Below are 16,541 nucleotides of genomic sequence, written 5' to 3' on the forward strand. Positions count from 1 at the left end.
GTGTTCCACAGACAGGGCCCACAGCCCAATAAGCATGTCTGGGCTTTCACCCCCCAGTTAATTACATGTTATCCTATAAAATTACAAAATCATTTAATGTTATTTTATTACATAACATGACTTTGATAATTTGGTATTTGCAACTATACATTTTCTTTTGAATATTCTTCTACTCATTTTCTTTTATATAATTTTGTTATTTGTCTCACATTCTCTACCAAAAAGTTTTTTTTTTACGTTTTTTTTTTTTTTTTATCTCTCTTTTTTATTTAAATTCTATCCTTAGGTAATTCTATTCTATTGATTTTAGGTTTTGTTGATAACATTTTAGATAGACACAACTGTTATAGTTGTAAATGAAATACTACTTTCTTTTATTACTTAATTTGTCATATTTATCCAAAAAATATGTATATATCTATTCTTAAAATCTAAAAATTTATTAAAATTTCTACAATTTGGGGAAATCACGTGGCGCAACCACGGCATCTAAGCCCAACTTTTATTATATATAATATGATGATATGATATGATATAGAGATAGAGACTAAATTGATTACTATTAAAATGTAGGGACGAAATTGATTGTAACCCCCAACATGTAAAAACTAAATGATATTCTAACCTTATTCTATTTACAATTTTTCACCAATCAACACTGCCTAAATTTATTCCACGGAGAACCTTAACTCCTATATGCATATGGACAAATATGGATCAAAACCATCACTGTCGATTACTCAATTTGTATTTCGCGTAAGTCCAGGTTATCCAGCTTTTGTGATCTCTTATAATTCTTTAACAAGAGAGAGCTGCAAACCACACTGACAGAAGAGCCTGCCATTGCAGCTCCAGCAATCCATGGTGGTAAACGAAATCCAGTAAATGGGAAAAGGGTCCCAGCAGCAATTGGAATGCCAAGCAGATTATATCCCAAAGCCCAAATGTAGTTTAGACGTATGCGTGAAAACGTCTTCCTGGAAAGATCAATTGCAGTTATCACATCCTCTAAGTTATTTTTCATGAGAACAATATCAGCGGCCTCAATAGCAATATCTGTGCCAGCACCAATGGCCATTCCAACATCTGCAGCAGCAAGTGCTGGTGAGTCATTGATGCCATCTCCTACCATTGCCACAGTGTAGCCTGAAGCCTGTGAATGAGAAAAAAGAACTTCTATGTTTTAAAGTCTTCAAGCATATGACAACACTTGGGCTTGGGGCTAGGCTATGATTGTGTCAATGATATTTAACATTTAATCTGCAAAAGGATATTAATGGAGGTAGAGGTATGGCACATATCCATGCTTAAAACCAATCTTGCACTGAGTGATGTTCTTTACATACCTGAAAATCCTTCACTATCTTTGCTTTATCCTCTGGTTTGGCTTCTGCAATAACAGTTTCAATTCCAACTTCCTTGGCAATGGCATTGGCAGTTCCCCAATTATCACCTGTCACCACTATGCTTCTAATTTTCATGGACTTGAGAATGGAAATGATATCTTTAGCACCTGGTTTAAGGGGGTCAGATATGGACACAACTCCAGCGACTTCCTTATCTATACATACTAGAATCCCAGTTTGAGCCATGCCTTCAGCTTGTGCAAGCATATCTTCAGCACCAACTGGAATGGCAATGTTCTGGTCCAACATCAAACTCTTGTTGCCCACAATTATTTCCTTGTTCTCAACAATAGCTTTCACTCCATTGCCGGTAATGGAGACAAAGTCTTGTGCTTCTGGCCATACAGGTTTCTCTTTATCTTCTGTTAATTTCTTGGCATATTCCACAATGGCCTTGGCAAGTGGATGCTCACTATTTACCTACAGACATTTCAAGCCAACATTATCAATTCCAGAGTTGCATAATGTCATTTTTGCTACAAGGATAAGGTCTCTAAAAGAAAAAGGCATTCCACAGGAAAAAAGAAGAAGAAGAAGAAGAAGAAGAAGACGTACCTCAGTTGCAGCAATAAGCTTATAGAATTCTTGAAGTTCCACATTATTCAAAATTTGTGTGTTAACTACGACTGGTTTCCCAACTGTAAGAGTTCCAGTCTTGTCAAACATAATGCAGTTCACCTACAAGAATAAACAGATACAAAGGATGTAAACCTTAGAATGATAAGTGGAAGACAATACAGTTTCTAAGGAATAGGAAAGATAATTTCCTCAAGTTAAGTAATTGGCAGTATCATACAGAAAATTTGAAGTTCAAATAAATTCAGATTTAAGTTGATTGGCAGAATTAGTATTTAGCAATTCAATACTAAGTAACGTGGATAGAGCTCAATATCTGCAATTTTCATATAAATTAGCAAATTTGAAGATGAATTTCACATTGCTACCTTATGTGTACTTTCTAAAGCTTGACCACCTTTAATTAGTACTCCTTGAGATGCACCAACTCCAGTACCAACCATAACAGCAGTTGGGGTTGCTAGGCCTAGAGCACAAGGGCATGCTATGACCATGACAGAGATCCCAAACTGCAGTGCAAGCTCAAAGCTACTCATGGAAGATGGTATCCAATATTTTGGGTAGCTGTGGAAACTTCCAGCCAAAAACCAGGCAAACCAAGTTGAAAATGAAAGCATAATGACCTGCAAAAGAACGTTAATTGTTAACAAAGGCTTCCCTAAACAAAACAATAGCAAGTACAAACTTCAACCAAAAAGAAAATCAGTAGAAGGATAGAGCATTTGTAATACATACTAGAGGCACAAAATATTTGGAAATGTGGTCAGCAAACTTCTGGACTGGAGCTTTAGCCATCTGTGCTGACTCAACAAGTCGAACAATCTGTGAAAGGGAACTCTCTGATCCTACTTGAGTTGCTTTGATGTGCAACACCCCATTCTCATTCACAGTTCCTCCAATCACTTTGTCTCCGTTCCTTTTTGCCACTGCTTTTGCTTCTCCTGTTATCATGCTCTCATTTACATGGCTTTCCCCCCACAGAACATAGCCATCTGCAGCAACTTTGGCCCCTGGGATAATTTTAATCACATCATTCTTTTGTACTAACCGGCTATCAATTTCTTGTTCACTTAGCACATTTCCTTCATGGTCCAGACTTAACAATATTGCTGTTTCAGGCGCCAGGTCCATAAGCTTGGCAATGGCCTCTGATGTCTTCCCCTTTGCCAAAACTTCTAAATACTTTCCTAATAGAATAAATGAAATAAGCATTGAGCTAGTCTCAAAGAAATCTGTACCCTTGAAATCTCTAGAGTAAGCAGCCCTAAATAGTGAATAGACAGAATAGAAGTAGGCCGAATTTGTTCCCAAGGCAATAAGAACATCCATATTAGCAGAACCATGGCGCAAAGCTTTATAGGACCCTATGTAGAATCTCCTGCCTATGATGAATTGCACTGGAGTAGATAGCTCCCACCTCAAGAGCATACCAGCAGTCATCATGTTGTATAGTTTTTTATCTAACAGAATCCTAATTCCAGGGATATACATGAAAACCATGGATGTTAAAAACACGGGAATTGTAAAAAGCAAACTCCATAAAAAGAATCTATAATATTGCTTTATTTCTGCCTTTCTACGAGCTTCTCTTCCTTCTCTAGGATATATTGTTGCTTTAAAATGTACACTCCCAGTTGATTCAATGATGCTGATGAAAGTTCTTGGTCCTGCCATATCTGGTTCATAAGAAATGGAAACTTTGTTACATTCAGGGTATATGACTATCTCTTGAACCCCTGGAATCACTTGGAGAGACTTTTCAATCATTTTCATGGTGTGATCAGTGTCTACACCATCAACTTTAAGCTCTATCTTACTTATGTCTTCTCCAGTACTAATAATTATGGCTTCAAATCCAGTGTCCTCTATGACTTGCAATAGTGTATTGTAGCTAACAACCTTCGGATTGTGATGAACTTCTGCTTCTTCAGTTGCTAAGGCCACTTGAGCCTTTTGTACACCGAAAATTGCTTGCAGAGCTGATTCTATAGAGGAGGAGCAAGAAGTGCAAGTCATTCCATTTATGTGAATTTTGCATACTTGTGTGGATCTCTCATTTGTTTCATCTTTGATCACTGCGGCCTGAAATCCAACATTTTCTATTGTCTCACATATTATTTCCCCCTAAAAAATGATTACAAACAATGATAAAAGGTGAGAACCAAATTAATGCAACTTCAAAACAACACTTAATTACCTTAAGCAATTGTTTGCAATCCAAAATTCCCAGCTAAATGTTACTAGTAAAGAATGACTTGCATGCACATTGCTAAAATCATGGATTATATAATATATATATATATATATACACTAGTGGATATCTCACGTAATGCACGGTACATTTTAAAATATCTTGTAAGAAATTATCTTGAGGCGCGTGTACAATATTTAGTAAATATATGTTATAATAACTAGGAAATCAAATTCAATTATATTATGGATTAAAAAAAGAAAAAGAAATTATTTTACGTGTCATTAGAAAGAGAGAAAATGAAAACGAGTAAAATTAATAAATTAAGAATATGAATATGTTGCTTGAGTGAATTGACAAATAATTTGTTATTTTCACTAAATTAAGCGTATCAATTATTTATTTATTTTTTTACATTTTTGATTGTGCATTATTATATCTATTTTTGTCTTTTTTTACTGAAATTTGTTTCATTTGTTGCAAAAGCAATTAAATTTGAGTAAAAATGTCATATTTCAAGTCAATTGCTTTTTTATATAAATCTTTGAAAAATAACTTAAAATTTTAATTTTAAATAATTAATGCACCACTTAATATAGTTAAAAATATGACAATATTACATTAGTGAATTTACTTATATTTAATTATTTTGCCTAATTTAAAATACACTTTTTTTAAAAAAAAAAAATATTCTTGATTGCACGCATCATTAAATTTTCTTTTTAAATTTTGATGAATCATTATTTTTGATATTATTATTATTATTTTCATAATAAGTATTCAAAAAAAAAAACTTTTCTTATTATTTGGATAACCATATAAATTCCTTATATATAAATAATTAGTGCACACCTATAGATAATTAATATATGCATTTACTCTATTTGTACTTGTCAATAAATTAATAATTTGACATAAATGTAAACTCTGTTAAGATGGAAAACTAAATGAAGAGAATCTTACCAATAGCCTTGTAATTAACTAGTTGACACCTCCTAGTATTTCTAAAGGAAACATTTAGGATTTAAATCCCTCCCTCCCCCATTGTAATTATAGAATTATCAATTAAAAAAAATGAAGAGAATCTCAAAGAATGTGCCATATGGAAGTTTAGGCTTTTACAATTGAGTTTCTTGCTTTTATTAAATTAGTGGCTGCATACATGTCTTAACAAGTTAAAATTAATTACAAGGGAACTCTCATAAAAAAAATAAAAAATAAAATAAAAAATTTATCAGGAAACCTACTATGGGCTTGAAAGTTGAAAGTTGAAACAAATCAAAATTCTCATTTACATCAAAAACCAATTAGTGTCTTAGCCTAATGATAAAAGAGGAATCTATATATTAAAATTCTATCATATTTTATGTATAAACTAGAATAGGAAGGGTATTGCATATAGAATTTTCTACTTGGATCCTCTTTCCAAAAAAAAAAAAATATATATATATATATTAAAGTTTAAATGTAATCATTTTATAATTAAGCAAATAAATTTGAGTCTCCAACTTTTTTTTTAAAGAATATTAATCTATGGCGTCCGCTCTTAATAATAGCTATTTATTATCAGATCAAGACATTAATCAGTTTTTAGTGTAGACAGGAATTGAACCACAGATCTCTTATACAATCATTAAAGACTTTACCAGTTGAGCTAACTGAAACTCACAAATTTGGGTTTCCAACTTAAATCAGCATGTCTCTTGTCTGATCCAGAAAAGGAAAAGAATTAAGAAATAACGATCCAAGAAAGTTAAAGTTCCTATTAGGCGCTAATGAAGACCAGTCAAGTGAAAGATTTGTGTTGTTGCGTAGCTTGGCCAGGTAATTAAGAATTTGGACAGGGTATCTCTTGGCCTAAAAGTAAAAAGCACAAACCTATAGGCTATAATGCTATATCTACTTTTTTTAAAGTTTTGCATAATTTAATATGCGAATTTTGTAACAAAGGGGAACGTGACTAGTCTCTCAATCATTTTAAAGATATAAAGGAAGAAAGCAAAAGTTCGTGGAATCTGGAAAGGGAAAAAAGCTGACCATTAGTAGAGTAAACAAACAGTTGCGGCTTGTATTATTAGGAAAATGATCACAAGGACACAGAAAATGAGTCTCATGAAAAATAATGCTTTCGCCAGCCTTGTTCCCGAGCATAGTTATAAGGAAATGTTACTTTTAGCACCTTTCAGGGCATTCCTATCGGGTGTTGTAAAAGAATGCCAATTTAACACATAAAAAATGCTATTTTATTATTTTAACACATCATTTTAAATAATTTACCGTACATCACATTTTCTATTCTTCAATTCTTTACATTAAACTAATATATATAAATATTGAAATAATATTAAAAAAACCAACAATATAAATATGAAAGAAATACAAAATAATGTAGAGAGAAAGAGAGAGAGAGAGAGCTCTAGACGAGATCGAGAGCTCCAAGTGAGGCAGCTTCAAGCGAGATCGGCAGCACGACAGCGGCTCGAGGCTGGCAGAGTAGATTGAGGATGAGAGAGGAAGAGGATGAGAGTGAATAGGGAGAGACGAAGGTAGACAGGAGAGAGAGTTTCAGAGGTGTGAGAGGAGAGAGAAGATAGGGAAGAGTTGATTAAAAAAAGGAAAAAAAATCCCACATCTGTCTGGGCTCATCGGCGAATAAAAAAATAATAAAAATTTTACAATTCGTGAACAATACACTTCCAAATTTGAGATTGCACTATTCATCCATGCCAAATATTTTTGGCATTTAAAACACCTAATGTGAGTGGTTTTTGGTGTTTGGTGTGCCAAATGCCAAATATTTGGCATTTGATACACCTGATGTGAATGCTTTTATTTTTTACTTTTTGTCTTATTTTTTAGTAAATAAATAAATAATTTAATTTAATTTTTTTGGCATCACTTATATAAAGTAACCTATCGAAAAGTACAGGATGACAAACTACTCTTAATCTTACATACCCAAGATTGAAATAACTTGCCCTACACTCCCTTAAAGTTACCATGACTTTTGAGTGGAGTTTGTAATATGCCTTTGTGTTAGAATTCATTTACATCTCCCTTTTGTGTGTGTGTGTGTGTGAGTGTGTGTTTGTTTATAAAAAAAAAGAATGAGTAATTGTTTTACATTATTTAAGAGAGTGTGTTTTATGTAGTATAACTTACTTTACACTTCTTTAAAAGTTACCATAGCTCTTAAGTGGAGTTTGTAATGTGCCTTTATATTAGAACCCCTTTCCCTTTTCCTTGTGTGGGTGTGTTTGTTTCTAAAAAAATTAAAAAGAAAAAGATTGAAATAACAATCACAACATGTGAACCAAGATGAATGGGTGTGTGTAAATAGTAAAATTTTAGTAATGTGATATGCAACCAAAAGGTTCATGGTAATATTTTGTCCTTCAATGTCAATAGCAAAGACTTCTCAATCACGTTTACCGTTTTTTATTTTTTATTTTTATAATAGAAAACCCCTTAAAATCTTTAAAGATTATATTTTCTCTGTAATATGTTATAAAAAAAAAATGAAGAAGAAAAGAAAAGAGAAAGCAAACATTACATTACGTGAAAATAAATAGACAAATAATTAAACTTACATTGACCAAACTGGGGTAGTAGAGGACTTGTGCCCTATTATTGAGGACATCAACGACGGCCTCACGTATCCCAGGAAGCCGGTTGATGGCCTTCTCGACCGAACCGGCACACGCCGAGCATGTCATTCCGATGACTGAGAACAAGGCCTTTAAAGCCTCGGACCCCTCCCCCTCCACCTTGTTTTCTTTTTGTAACATACATATATGCTTCTTTCTTAATTGGGTGCTTTTAATAATATATATTCCTTTGTTGCAAATGCAACTCGATCAATGCTAGATCATGACCATGTCCTTTTGTCTCTCCCCAAATTTTCTTTTGTTCTCTGTCAGAAAAAAGCAACAACAACAACAGAGAAATTGAAATTTCAGGTACTGCTAGAAATATAGATTAACAACTAGTTTAGAGTGAGGATATATGAGTGGTGTGGATGATATATTGGCATAAACGGACACACATTTTTATAGTCCATAGTGGTGGTGGGGGATCCGATTAAGCATTTGCAGTAAAAAAGAAGAAAGATGAGAGATGATTGAGCCCAAATTCTGGGTCCTACCATTACCTGAGATTAAGATTAGTAGCATATGCGTAGGTTTCCACTAACATATAAGAGCATTCTCATCAAATGTCTTAAATATTTTAGCATTTAGCATCTAAAAAGTTAACTTTATAACATATAACATATTACTTTACAATATACCTTACATCAAAATTTCTATTTTTTTAACACTTCATTTAAATATTATTTCTTTATTCTTTTTTATTCTTTTTTTTTCTTCTCTCTCCCTATCTCTCTCCTCTGCCTCTCTCTTTCTCCTCAACCCAACTATTTTCAGCGCTGCCAGTCACCATATACCAACAGTCACCACAAAACCCCCCCACCCACCAAAAACCCACCACACAGCCAAAAAAAAAAAAAAAACCCAACAACCACAAACAACGGTAGGAAAAAAAAAAAAAAAAAAAAAGTCCACATCCACCCACCACATCCACATCCATCCATACCACAACCACCACAGCCACCCATCGTTGCCGCCACCAGCTACTAGCCAGATCCATCGCAACCATAAACAATAGCAGAAAAAAAAATCAAAATCAAAATCAAAATCAATCGGACCGTTGGTGACCCAGGAACACGATCAGTGATTGTCAGTGACCCAAAATCAAAATCAAAACCACGACCCATGACCCAAGAATCGCACCTTGACCATCGGACCATCAGACCACAATTGCCGGACCACAACCATAGGGAGAGAGAAGAGAGAAATGAGAGGAGAAAGAGAAGAGAGAAGTGAGAAAAAAGAGAGTTGTGAATATAATTTTTTTTACAATCCAGTTATGTATGTGAGCTGTTATCAATAACAACTCACTGTAGCTGAATACTAAAATATTTAGCATTTAGCATCTTTGATGTATGTATGATTTTATAATTTGAGGTGTTAAAAATACTAAAAATAGCATTTAGTATTTTTAACACCTTTGATGAGAATGCTCTAAATGAACAATAATTTAAAACATCTCAAAAGAACTGACATCCCCATTTGGTGCTGCAACTCGTTATTATAGGCTCTCCCAAAAATAAAATCAGACATTCCAAATTGATCAAGATCAAGGGATGAGAAAGATTTTGTCTTTTTGTCTCAAAAGTGCTTAAAAAGAGGTGTGAGAATTAATGGTGGTAGAGGACTCGTATGCATTACTCAAAACCCATTTCTTGGCGTATCTTTTCTTTTTCTTTTTTAATTATTATTATTATTATTATTTTTTTTTGCCTTACTCTTTCTTACTCATAAAGGTCGGTGTTGTCTTAAATTAATCTCACATTGTTTGAATGATACCATAAGCCATTAGCGTCTTAGCGTCAGCAGTTAAAATGATTTGAGGAGACCATATATACATGCCACTTCTTTTTTCTACCAAGATATAGTAGAAAAATAAGTTTATACTATAGTTGATAGCGGCTGATAATATATATTTCTAAGTTTTTGAGCATTCATTAAAAAAATAACTTGTAATTTCATTTTCAAAAAAAAAAAAAAACCTTGTAATTTGACCCCTTATATATATATATAATATTTTTTTTTTTTTTTAATGGAGGAGCTAGATATTTGAACCATGAATATTATGATAAAAATATCAACAAAATTGTCATTTGATTGGTTTGACTAAATTTTTTTAGGTGCTTGACTGAGTAAACTGTAAAAGTATTAAATTCTTTTTATTCAAGGGCAGCATTCAGTAAAATTGTGAGTATATCTAATATATTCATCTTCTTCTCAGGTAATGTGAGAAGAAAATGTTGTAGTCCTCACATATGAAATTCATATTTATATGAGAGAAATGTATAGTTGTACAAAATGATTTTTAAATATTAGATTCACTCTTTGTTAATGATGATTGTATCTCCCTGAATTATATTATAGATGGCGCCAAGGGTTTAATTGGAATGTGGTTAGATTTAGATAAGTCTATAATTCACTCTTTTTTTTTTTTTTTTTAAGCCAAATTCTAAATTAATTAATGAAGAAAATACTATCCTTCTGGTTAACTTTGTTGAGCAAGCGATGAATTTAGTGGCTGAGGTTAGCTTTGGTGAATTCGTTTATCTTTCAAATTTGGGTGAGGAAAAGTCCCTTTTCGTCTCCAACAAGCTAACTTGTGCCCTAGAAAAATTTTGATTTGCTATAGCAAACCAACACCATTTTTGAGTACTGTAGCAAATCTAAATTCTTTCTCAGCAATTTTTTATTCTGCTCACGTTGCTGCCACCTCCTCCGTCTCTCCCTCCATCGTCACATTCACAGTTTCATGCATATTGCCATAGTTGGGTCTCGTTTTTCTCACGAGATCTGTTTGATTTTAATTTTTTGGCTGGTTTGGGTTGTATTATTGACAAAGGTTGGGTTGTATTTAAATTTTAAAACAGGTTTTTAAATTAGGAAAAGGGGTTTTTAGCAAAAATTTAACTAGAACTTATCTGAGTTCATTTTCCTAAATTTAAAATTAAAAAAAAAATAATAATAATTATCTGAGTTCATTGCAAAATGCTCTTACTAAAGCGTTTTTGATGTGATAGCTAAAATAGAAAAGTGACATTTTAGCTAAAATTTTAGTTAGCTTAATTGATCAAATACTCCAATAGCTTCATATCTTGGTTTTTACTTTTTAGGGCATGTCGTTTGGTGCAATTCAATGACTATTATATGTTGGACGTGATAGCTAAAATTTGGCTAAACTTTTATAATTCAAATACTCCAATAGCTTCCATTCCTTTTCGGGCATTGTTATTTGGTGCAATTCAATAATCTCTCTTTCCCACGCTTTTATTTTTTCTGAGTTGTTTATCATTGTGCTTTTCATTTGTACCACACATGAAATATCAGATTTGCAAGATCTTATAGTGCTGCATCTCCTAGAAATTGAAATCCTTTTGGCATTCCATTAGCCAATTCAATTGTGTTTCCAATTTCCCTACAATAATAGTTGTTTCGAAACAAACAATGACTACAAATTTTCATTAAAAATTTAACATGGTTACATATTTTGAAAATCTAATAATTTGATTGCATATTCTTTATGTTTTTAAAATACATATCAAATTTTGTCCCAATTAGATACTATATACTATGTGATCTATAAACTAATTTTTATACATAATTTTAGACTACAAAAACTTAAAATATAAACATTTGATTGATGACATGACTATTAGTCTTTGATTTTCTGAAAATTTTGCAAGTATGAAGGATATAAGAAGAAAATATTATCCAATGGTAAATTTATCAAAATTCACATCTAATAAAAAGATATGAAGTGCAGTTGTAACTATTGGCTACAATTAGGTTTGTAACCAAACTTTGTCTTTGTCGAAATATATAATTATAAAATAAGGCTCAAGTGATAACCTAACAATAATGGCTTCTTTTTAGTATCTAATGTCCCATCCCCCCCCCCCCCGCCCAAAAAAGAAATTCCTTACTATATACCTACTGAAAAAAAAAAAATAATAATAATAATAATTTAATGATTGAAATGGTGGTAGCAAGGATCAAAACTGGAACATAATATATATATATATATATATATATAGATGTTCAAGTTACAGAAGAGTTACACTTTTTTCTAACCATTGATTTCAATTAGATCTAATGGCTAAAAAAACTCTTTTGTCCACGTCAGCTTGTCTCATTAAGAATATATTTCTCTCTCTTTTGGCATTAAATTCCAAACCATTTTTAGCGCAATGAGAGAAAATTAAATTTTCTTGGTTTTTTACTTCTCTCTCTCTCTCTCTCTCTCTCTTCACATTCTTCTCCAACTTACGGCTTCTCTCTTCCCTGATCTCCACAGCAAGCCAATATCCACATTTTTGTTTGTTTGTTCTTTTGTGTAGTTTCCAATATTGTTTTTAACATAAAAACTATTTCTAATGGTTTTCATTGTTATTTAATAGTAAGCTTTAATCCTTTTGATTACATGAGATTTTATTATTTTTAGTCCTTTCTATTAATGCTCTGAGGGAGAGTTTTTTTTTTTTTTTTTTGGCAGCAATTATAAGATCTACAAATAATTGATACAAAAGCAAAGTTAATTTGCTTCCTGTTAATTTCTTTTGGATGTATTTTATATATGCACAGATTTACATGAGATCCAAATATGTAGATTACAGTTGTTTTGAAAGTTCGGATTACACAAGTGTATTAATTCCGTGAGATAATATTTGGCTTGGCTGGAGTTATATGAAGTTTGAACTGATTTGTAGTTTTCTTTAGTTTTAGACGTATTCTCACTTAAGAGAAACCAAATAAAAGACTCTTTAGTGATAAGATTCAAGAAATATAGATAATTTTTTTTTTTTTTTGGGATTACTAAATTGACATTTAGATCAAAACTATCTCACTTCATTGCCAAGGAACAGTACTCTAACGAGTCTGACCAGTAAAATATTTAAATTTTTTGCCTCAATTGGTTTACATTGATATCTAAAACTAAATTTTAGATCTAGATCTAAATTCTACATATAGCTCCAATGACTTGTGCAGGTTAGTGGAGGGACGTGAGTGGTCTAAAGAGAGAAAAAGACGAAGATGGGAAAGGTGGAAGGAGTTAATGATTTTTTTAAAGAGAATTAATGACTTTTAATGCATTAGATTATTTATTTTTAGAGGTTGATGACATGGCTGCTTGTGTGTTATTAACTATTAGATCTAATTGAAATTAATGGTTAAAAAAAAGTGTAACTCTGAAAGAGTTACACCAGGTAGAACTTAAATTCATCTCTCTCTCTCTCTCTCTCTCTCTCTCTCTCTCTCTTTCTCCTCTCTCTCTCTCTCTCTCTCTCTCTCTCTCTATATATATATATATATATATATATATTAGTTATTACCAACTTTAATTGTAATTGTATGATCACTTACTTCAGCAGCATAATGAATAAATATTTAAATTACTTTTTCGTGATCGATAAGAAATCAGTCGGTAAAGATTATTTAGTAAAATTTGTAATACATATAAGATCTCTTAACACAAAATTGTGGCAATTTCTTGATGACAGCACAACAACAATGAGTCGAAGACAACAATAAGATTTTGTCCTTTGGGAGGTCAAAGTATGATTAAAAGTTAAGGAATCCATTAAAAAATGGTCTTCCATTTAACCACAAAGACTAATTTTAACAGTATTCATGGTTGAAAAACTCAAATATTGAAGTTGGTTTTCCCATTTTCTATAAATCAAACAAAATTCAGATTTAATATGTTGTTATATATCCAATATTCTTGTAACTAAAAACTAGTTCCGAGTAAAAAAAAAAAAAAAATAGAAAAGCACAAACACAAACAAAACTTTTGAAACTACTCAGTTTCAGTAGCGCTCAACATCATGTTCAATAATATGTCTAATGTAGGGATTGGGTTTGAGCAGCTCTACTGTTGGATGAGTGAACTCAAACCCAACTAGCCCAATACAATGAATTTGTAGAAGATGGGTTTAAGGACTAGGCCTTAGCGAGGATTATAGCGGCTAATATGATGGTCAACACTATCATACATAGAGGAACTGAGATTTTCTAAGAAGGTTTGTCCTCGGCACAGTCCGAGGAGCTTTTTGGTCGTTCTTCCATGAGCCCTCTCTCTTGATTTGTTTTTCCCTATTATATAGTCCTTCTCTCATAATCTCTTTCTTCCACTTGTTGATCATCTATACCCCTCTCTGATTGCCTGTCTCATCAGTCACTTTACCAGCACTTGTGTGAGTTGCAGCAACCAAGGCAACACTGTTCAGAGGTTACATCTCCATTAATGCGGCCAGAGAGTTAGGTGTGCTCACTTAATGTGGAGGTGACAGATGCTCCTTGAACCGTTCCCCTACCATGCTTCTCTAGCCGACACTTTGTATTTGCCCTTTCTCCTGGGGTGCTCTAGGAGGCTACCTGTGATGCCCCACTGCTTCCTCCTCTCATGGTCTTGATTGGCCAAGGACAGGATTGTCCTCGGCAACGTCCTTAGACAATTTTTACTTTTCTCACTTCGTCCTCGGGCATTTCCTCCTTCTCGGCGTGAGTCTTGGGCTTAGTACAAAGTGGATTAGGTCACTAGATTCTTAGGCCCCACATCTAATATATTCTACAATGATGTTGTTAAGTTAAAAATAAAAATAAATAAACCAAACAAATTGTTAAGATGTAACCAAAAAAAAAAAAAAAACTCGATGCCAGTTAAAATAAACCAAATAAATTACTTGTAAAACACAAATTATTCGAATATAAAAAAGAAAAAAAGTTAAACAATTTGATAATTAATTCGATGCCAGTAATACTTAAGATTTGTTACTTTTTTTTTTTGAGAGAGAATTTTGACTTATAGCATCTGCTTCTGATAATAATTCTTTATTATTAAATCAAGATACTAATCAGTTATAGTGTAGGCGGGGATTGAATTTCAAATCTCTTATACAACTATAAAAAAATTTACCAATTGATCTAACTGGAACCCACAAAATTTATTACCTATATAGGCTTTTGTTTTAGGATGGATCACCAGCCACAAGACTGGAGTAAATAACTTTTTTTTTTTTTTTTTTTGGAACTTTAGTTAGGTAGGCCAACTTGAAAATTCGAGTCACATATAATTTTTTTTTATATTAAAAAATTTAGAGGAGGCCCCCTGTGGCTGAAGATGACAGCAATGATGTAACAATGCTATTATGGAAGTAGTAGCCAGTGACACACAAAAACAATAATGTGGTGTTTATAATATAATATTGATAATAGCAATAGTAGTAACTTACGTGTTATTACTTATAATTAAAAAGTGAGATTCACTTAACTTAATTGGTAAAGTTTTTGATAGTTGAATAAGAAATTTGAAATTCAATCTCTGCTTACACAAAAAACTGATTGGTGCCTTAGTCTGATAATAAAGAACTATTATCAGGAGTAGATACTATAGATTAAAACTCTCTTAAAAAAAAAAAAAAAAAAAAAACTTATAACCAAAAAAACCATAGTGCTGGTATAATCGAAAATTTCTAAAAAAAATTATCCTTTTATAAAAAAAAAATATATATATATATATATATTAAGTTATCCTACTTTAGTTTGGATGGTGTGAGTGCGTATTACTTTTTTCATTTCCATTTTCTGATAAAGAATATGTAGAAGTACTTAAATAAAATGATATGTCTTTTTTTAAAAATTAAAAAAAAAAAAATCTTTTTATATAAGTGTGATATGAGATATTTGTCTGCGAATTGCTTATTTTTGGTAATTTATATGCATGGTACTTTATCAAAAGATAGCTTTTGCCACTTTTAAATTTAATGTATTACAAAAAGTTAGGAACTAGTTTATTTCAAAAAAAAAAAATTAAAAGCTGAATTATTTCCTAAAAGGTTGAGACAAAAAAAAAAAAAATTTTCAACAATTCCCAAACGCACACATAATTAAACATTAAACAAAAAATTCAAGTGACATACATCTCAAAAATAAAATTATAATTTTTTTAGAAGAAAATTATCATAATTTTTAAGAATGTATTTGGATAAACTTATTTTTATAAGAAATGCTATGTCTATAACATTTTCACGATAAATCATAAGTGACAGGTTGTTACTAGTTGTTATTGTTGGGGTAAAAAAATAATCTCAGTGGTATGTTCAAAATTGAACCAATAACAATTATCACCTATGATTTGTTGTAAAAATATTGTGAATGTGACACTTCTCTATTTTTATTGATTTATTTTTTATAAAATTCAATTATGGTTATAACTAATTAAATATTTTTAAAAGCTTTACAAAAGTCGGTACATGGCAGCAAAAAAATAATAAATTAAGATCTTAAACTATATATTTATTTAAAGGGAAAATAACAGTTGACTTTTTTGAAAATTTTTATATTTCTCGTAAAAGTGATATTAAACTTTTTTAAATTATCTTTTAACAAATGTTCTAAGGACACCCCTTAATCGGACGCTTATTTAGATAATAAGATTGGTGTGATAATGATAGTAACATGCTATTTGGTCTTATAAAAGGATTTTGTGAATAGTACTGGCAAATCTATGTTCTTGTCGTTAGCTTCACAATTTAAATAAGAGAAATGATATGTCTACAACATTTTTACAACAAATCCTAAGTGGTAAGTTGTTACTGGTTGTTATTGTTGGGGCAAAAAAGTAATCTTAGTATTAGTTTCAAATTTGAACCAATAACAATTAACCACCTGTGATTTGTTGTAAAAATGTTGTAAAATTGTTGTAAACGTAGCACCTCTCATCAA

At 31.8% G+C, this 16,541-nt stretch overlaps 1 protein-coding gene across 2 annotated transcripts; it reads right to left on the reverse strand.

The window, feature by feature from the left end:
• Positions 1–541: 541 nt before the first annotated feature.
• On the reverse strand, positions 542–8,314 carry LOC112004757 (probable copper-transporting ATPase HMA5). Of its 2 annotated transcripts, none has more exons than XM_024036993.2 (6): positions 7,764–8,314; positions 2,718–4,106; positions 2,351–2,605; positions 1,962–2,084; positions 1,347–1,826; positions 542–1,153 (listed from the first exon to the last, which is right to left on the reverse strand). In XM_024036993.2, exons 1-6 carry the CDS (start codon positions 7,959–7,961, stop codon positions 737–739), a joined length of 2,862 nt encoding a protein of 953 aa, XP_023892761.2. In that variant the 5' UTR covers positions 7,962–8,314; the 3' UTR covers positions 542–736. The 2 variants fall into 2 exon arrangements, with proteins under 2 accessions (XP_023892761.2, XP_065621243.1); XM_065765171.1 differs by lacking the exon at positions 542–1,153 and adding an exon at positions 1,160–1,260.
• Between the last annotated feature and the right edge of the window lie 8,227 nt (positions 8,315–16,541).

The sequence above is a fragment of the Quercus suber genome, unplaced genomic scaffold (assembly GCF_002906115.3).
Source record: "Quercus suber isolate HL8 unplaced genomic scaffold, Cork oak 2.0 scaffold_23, whole genome shotgun sequence".
Classification (NCBI taxonomy): domain Eukaryota; kingdom Viridiplantae; phylum Streptophyta; class Magnoliopsida; order Fagales; family Fagaceae; genus Quercus; species Quercus suber.

Excerpts from the sequence above, each read along its gene's own strand:
- LOC112004757 (XM_024036993.2), bottom strand. The coding sequence starts at position 7,961 with ATGTTACAAAAAGAAAACAAGGTGGAGGGGGAGGGGTCCGAGGCTTTA. Across the intron at positions 4,107-7,763 it reads ACTACCCCAGTTTGGTCAAT|GGGGAAATAATATGTGAGAC; the intron begins GTAAGTTTAATT and ends ATCATTTTTTAG. Across the intron at positions 2,085-2,350 it reads CTTTAGAAAGTACACATAAG|GTGAACTGCATTATGTTTGA; the intron begins GTAGCAATGTGA and ends TTATTCTTGTAG.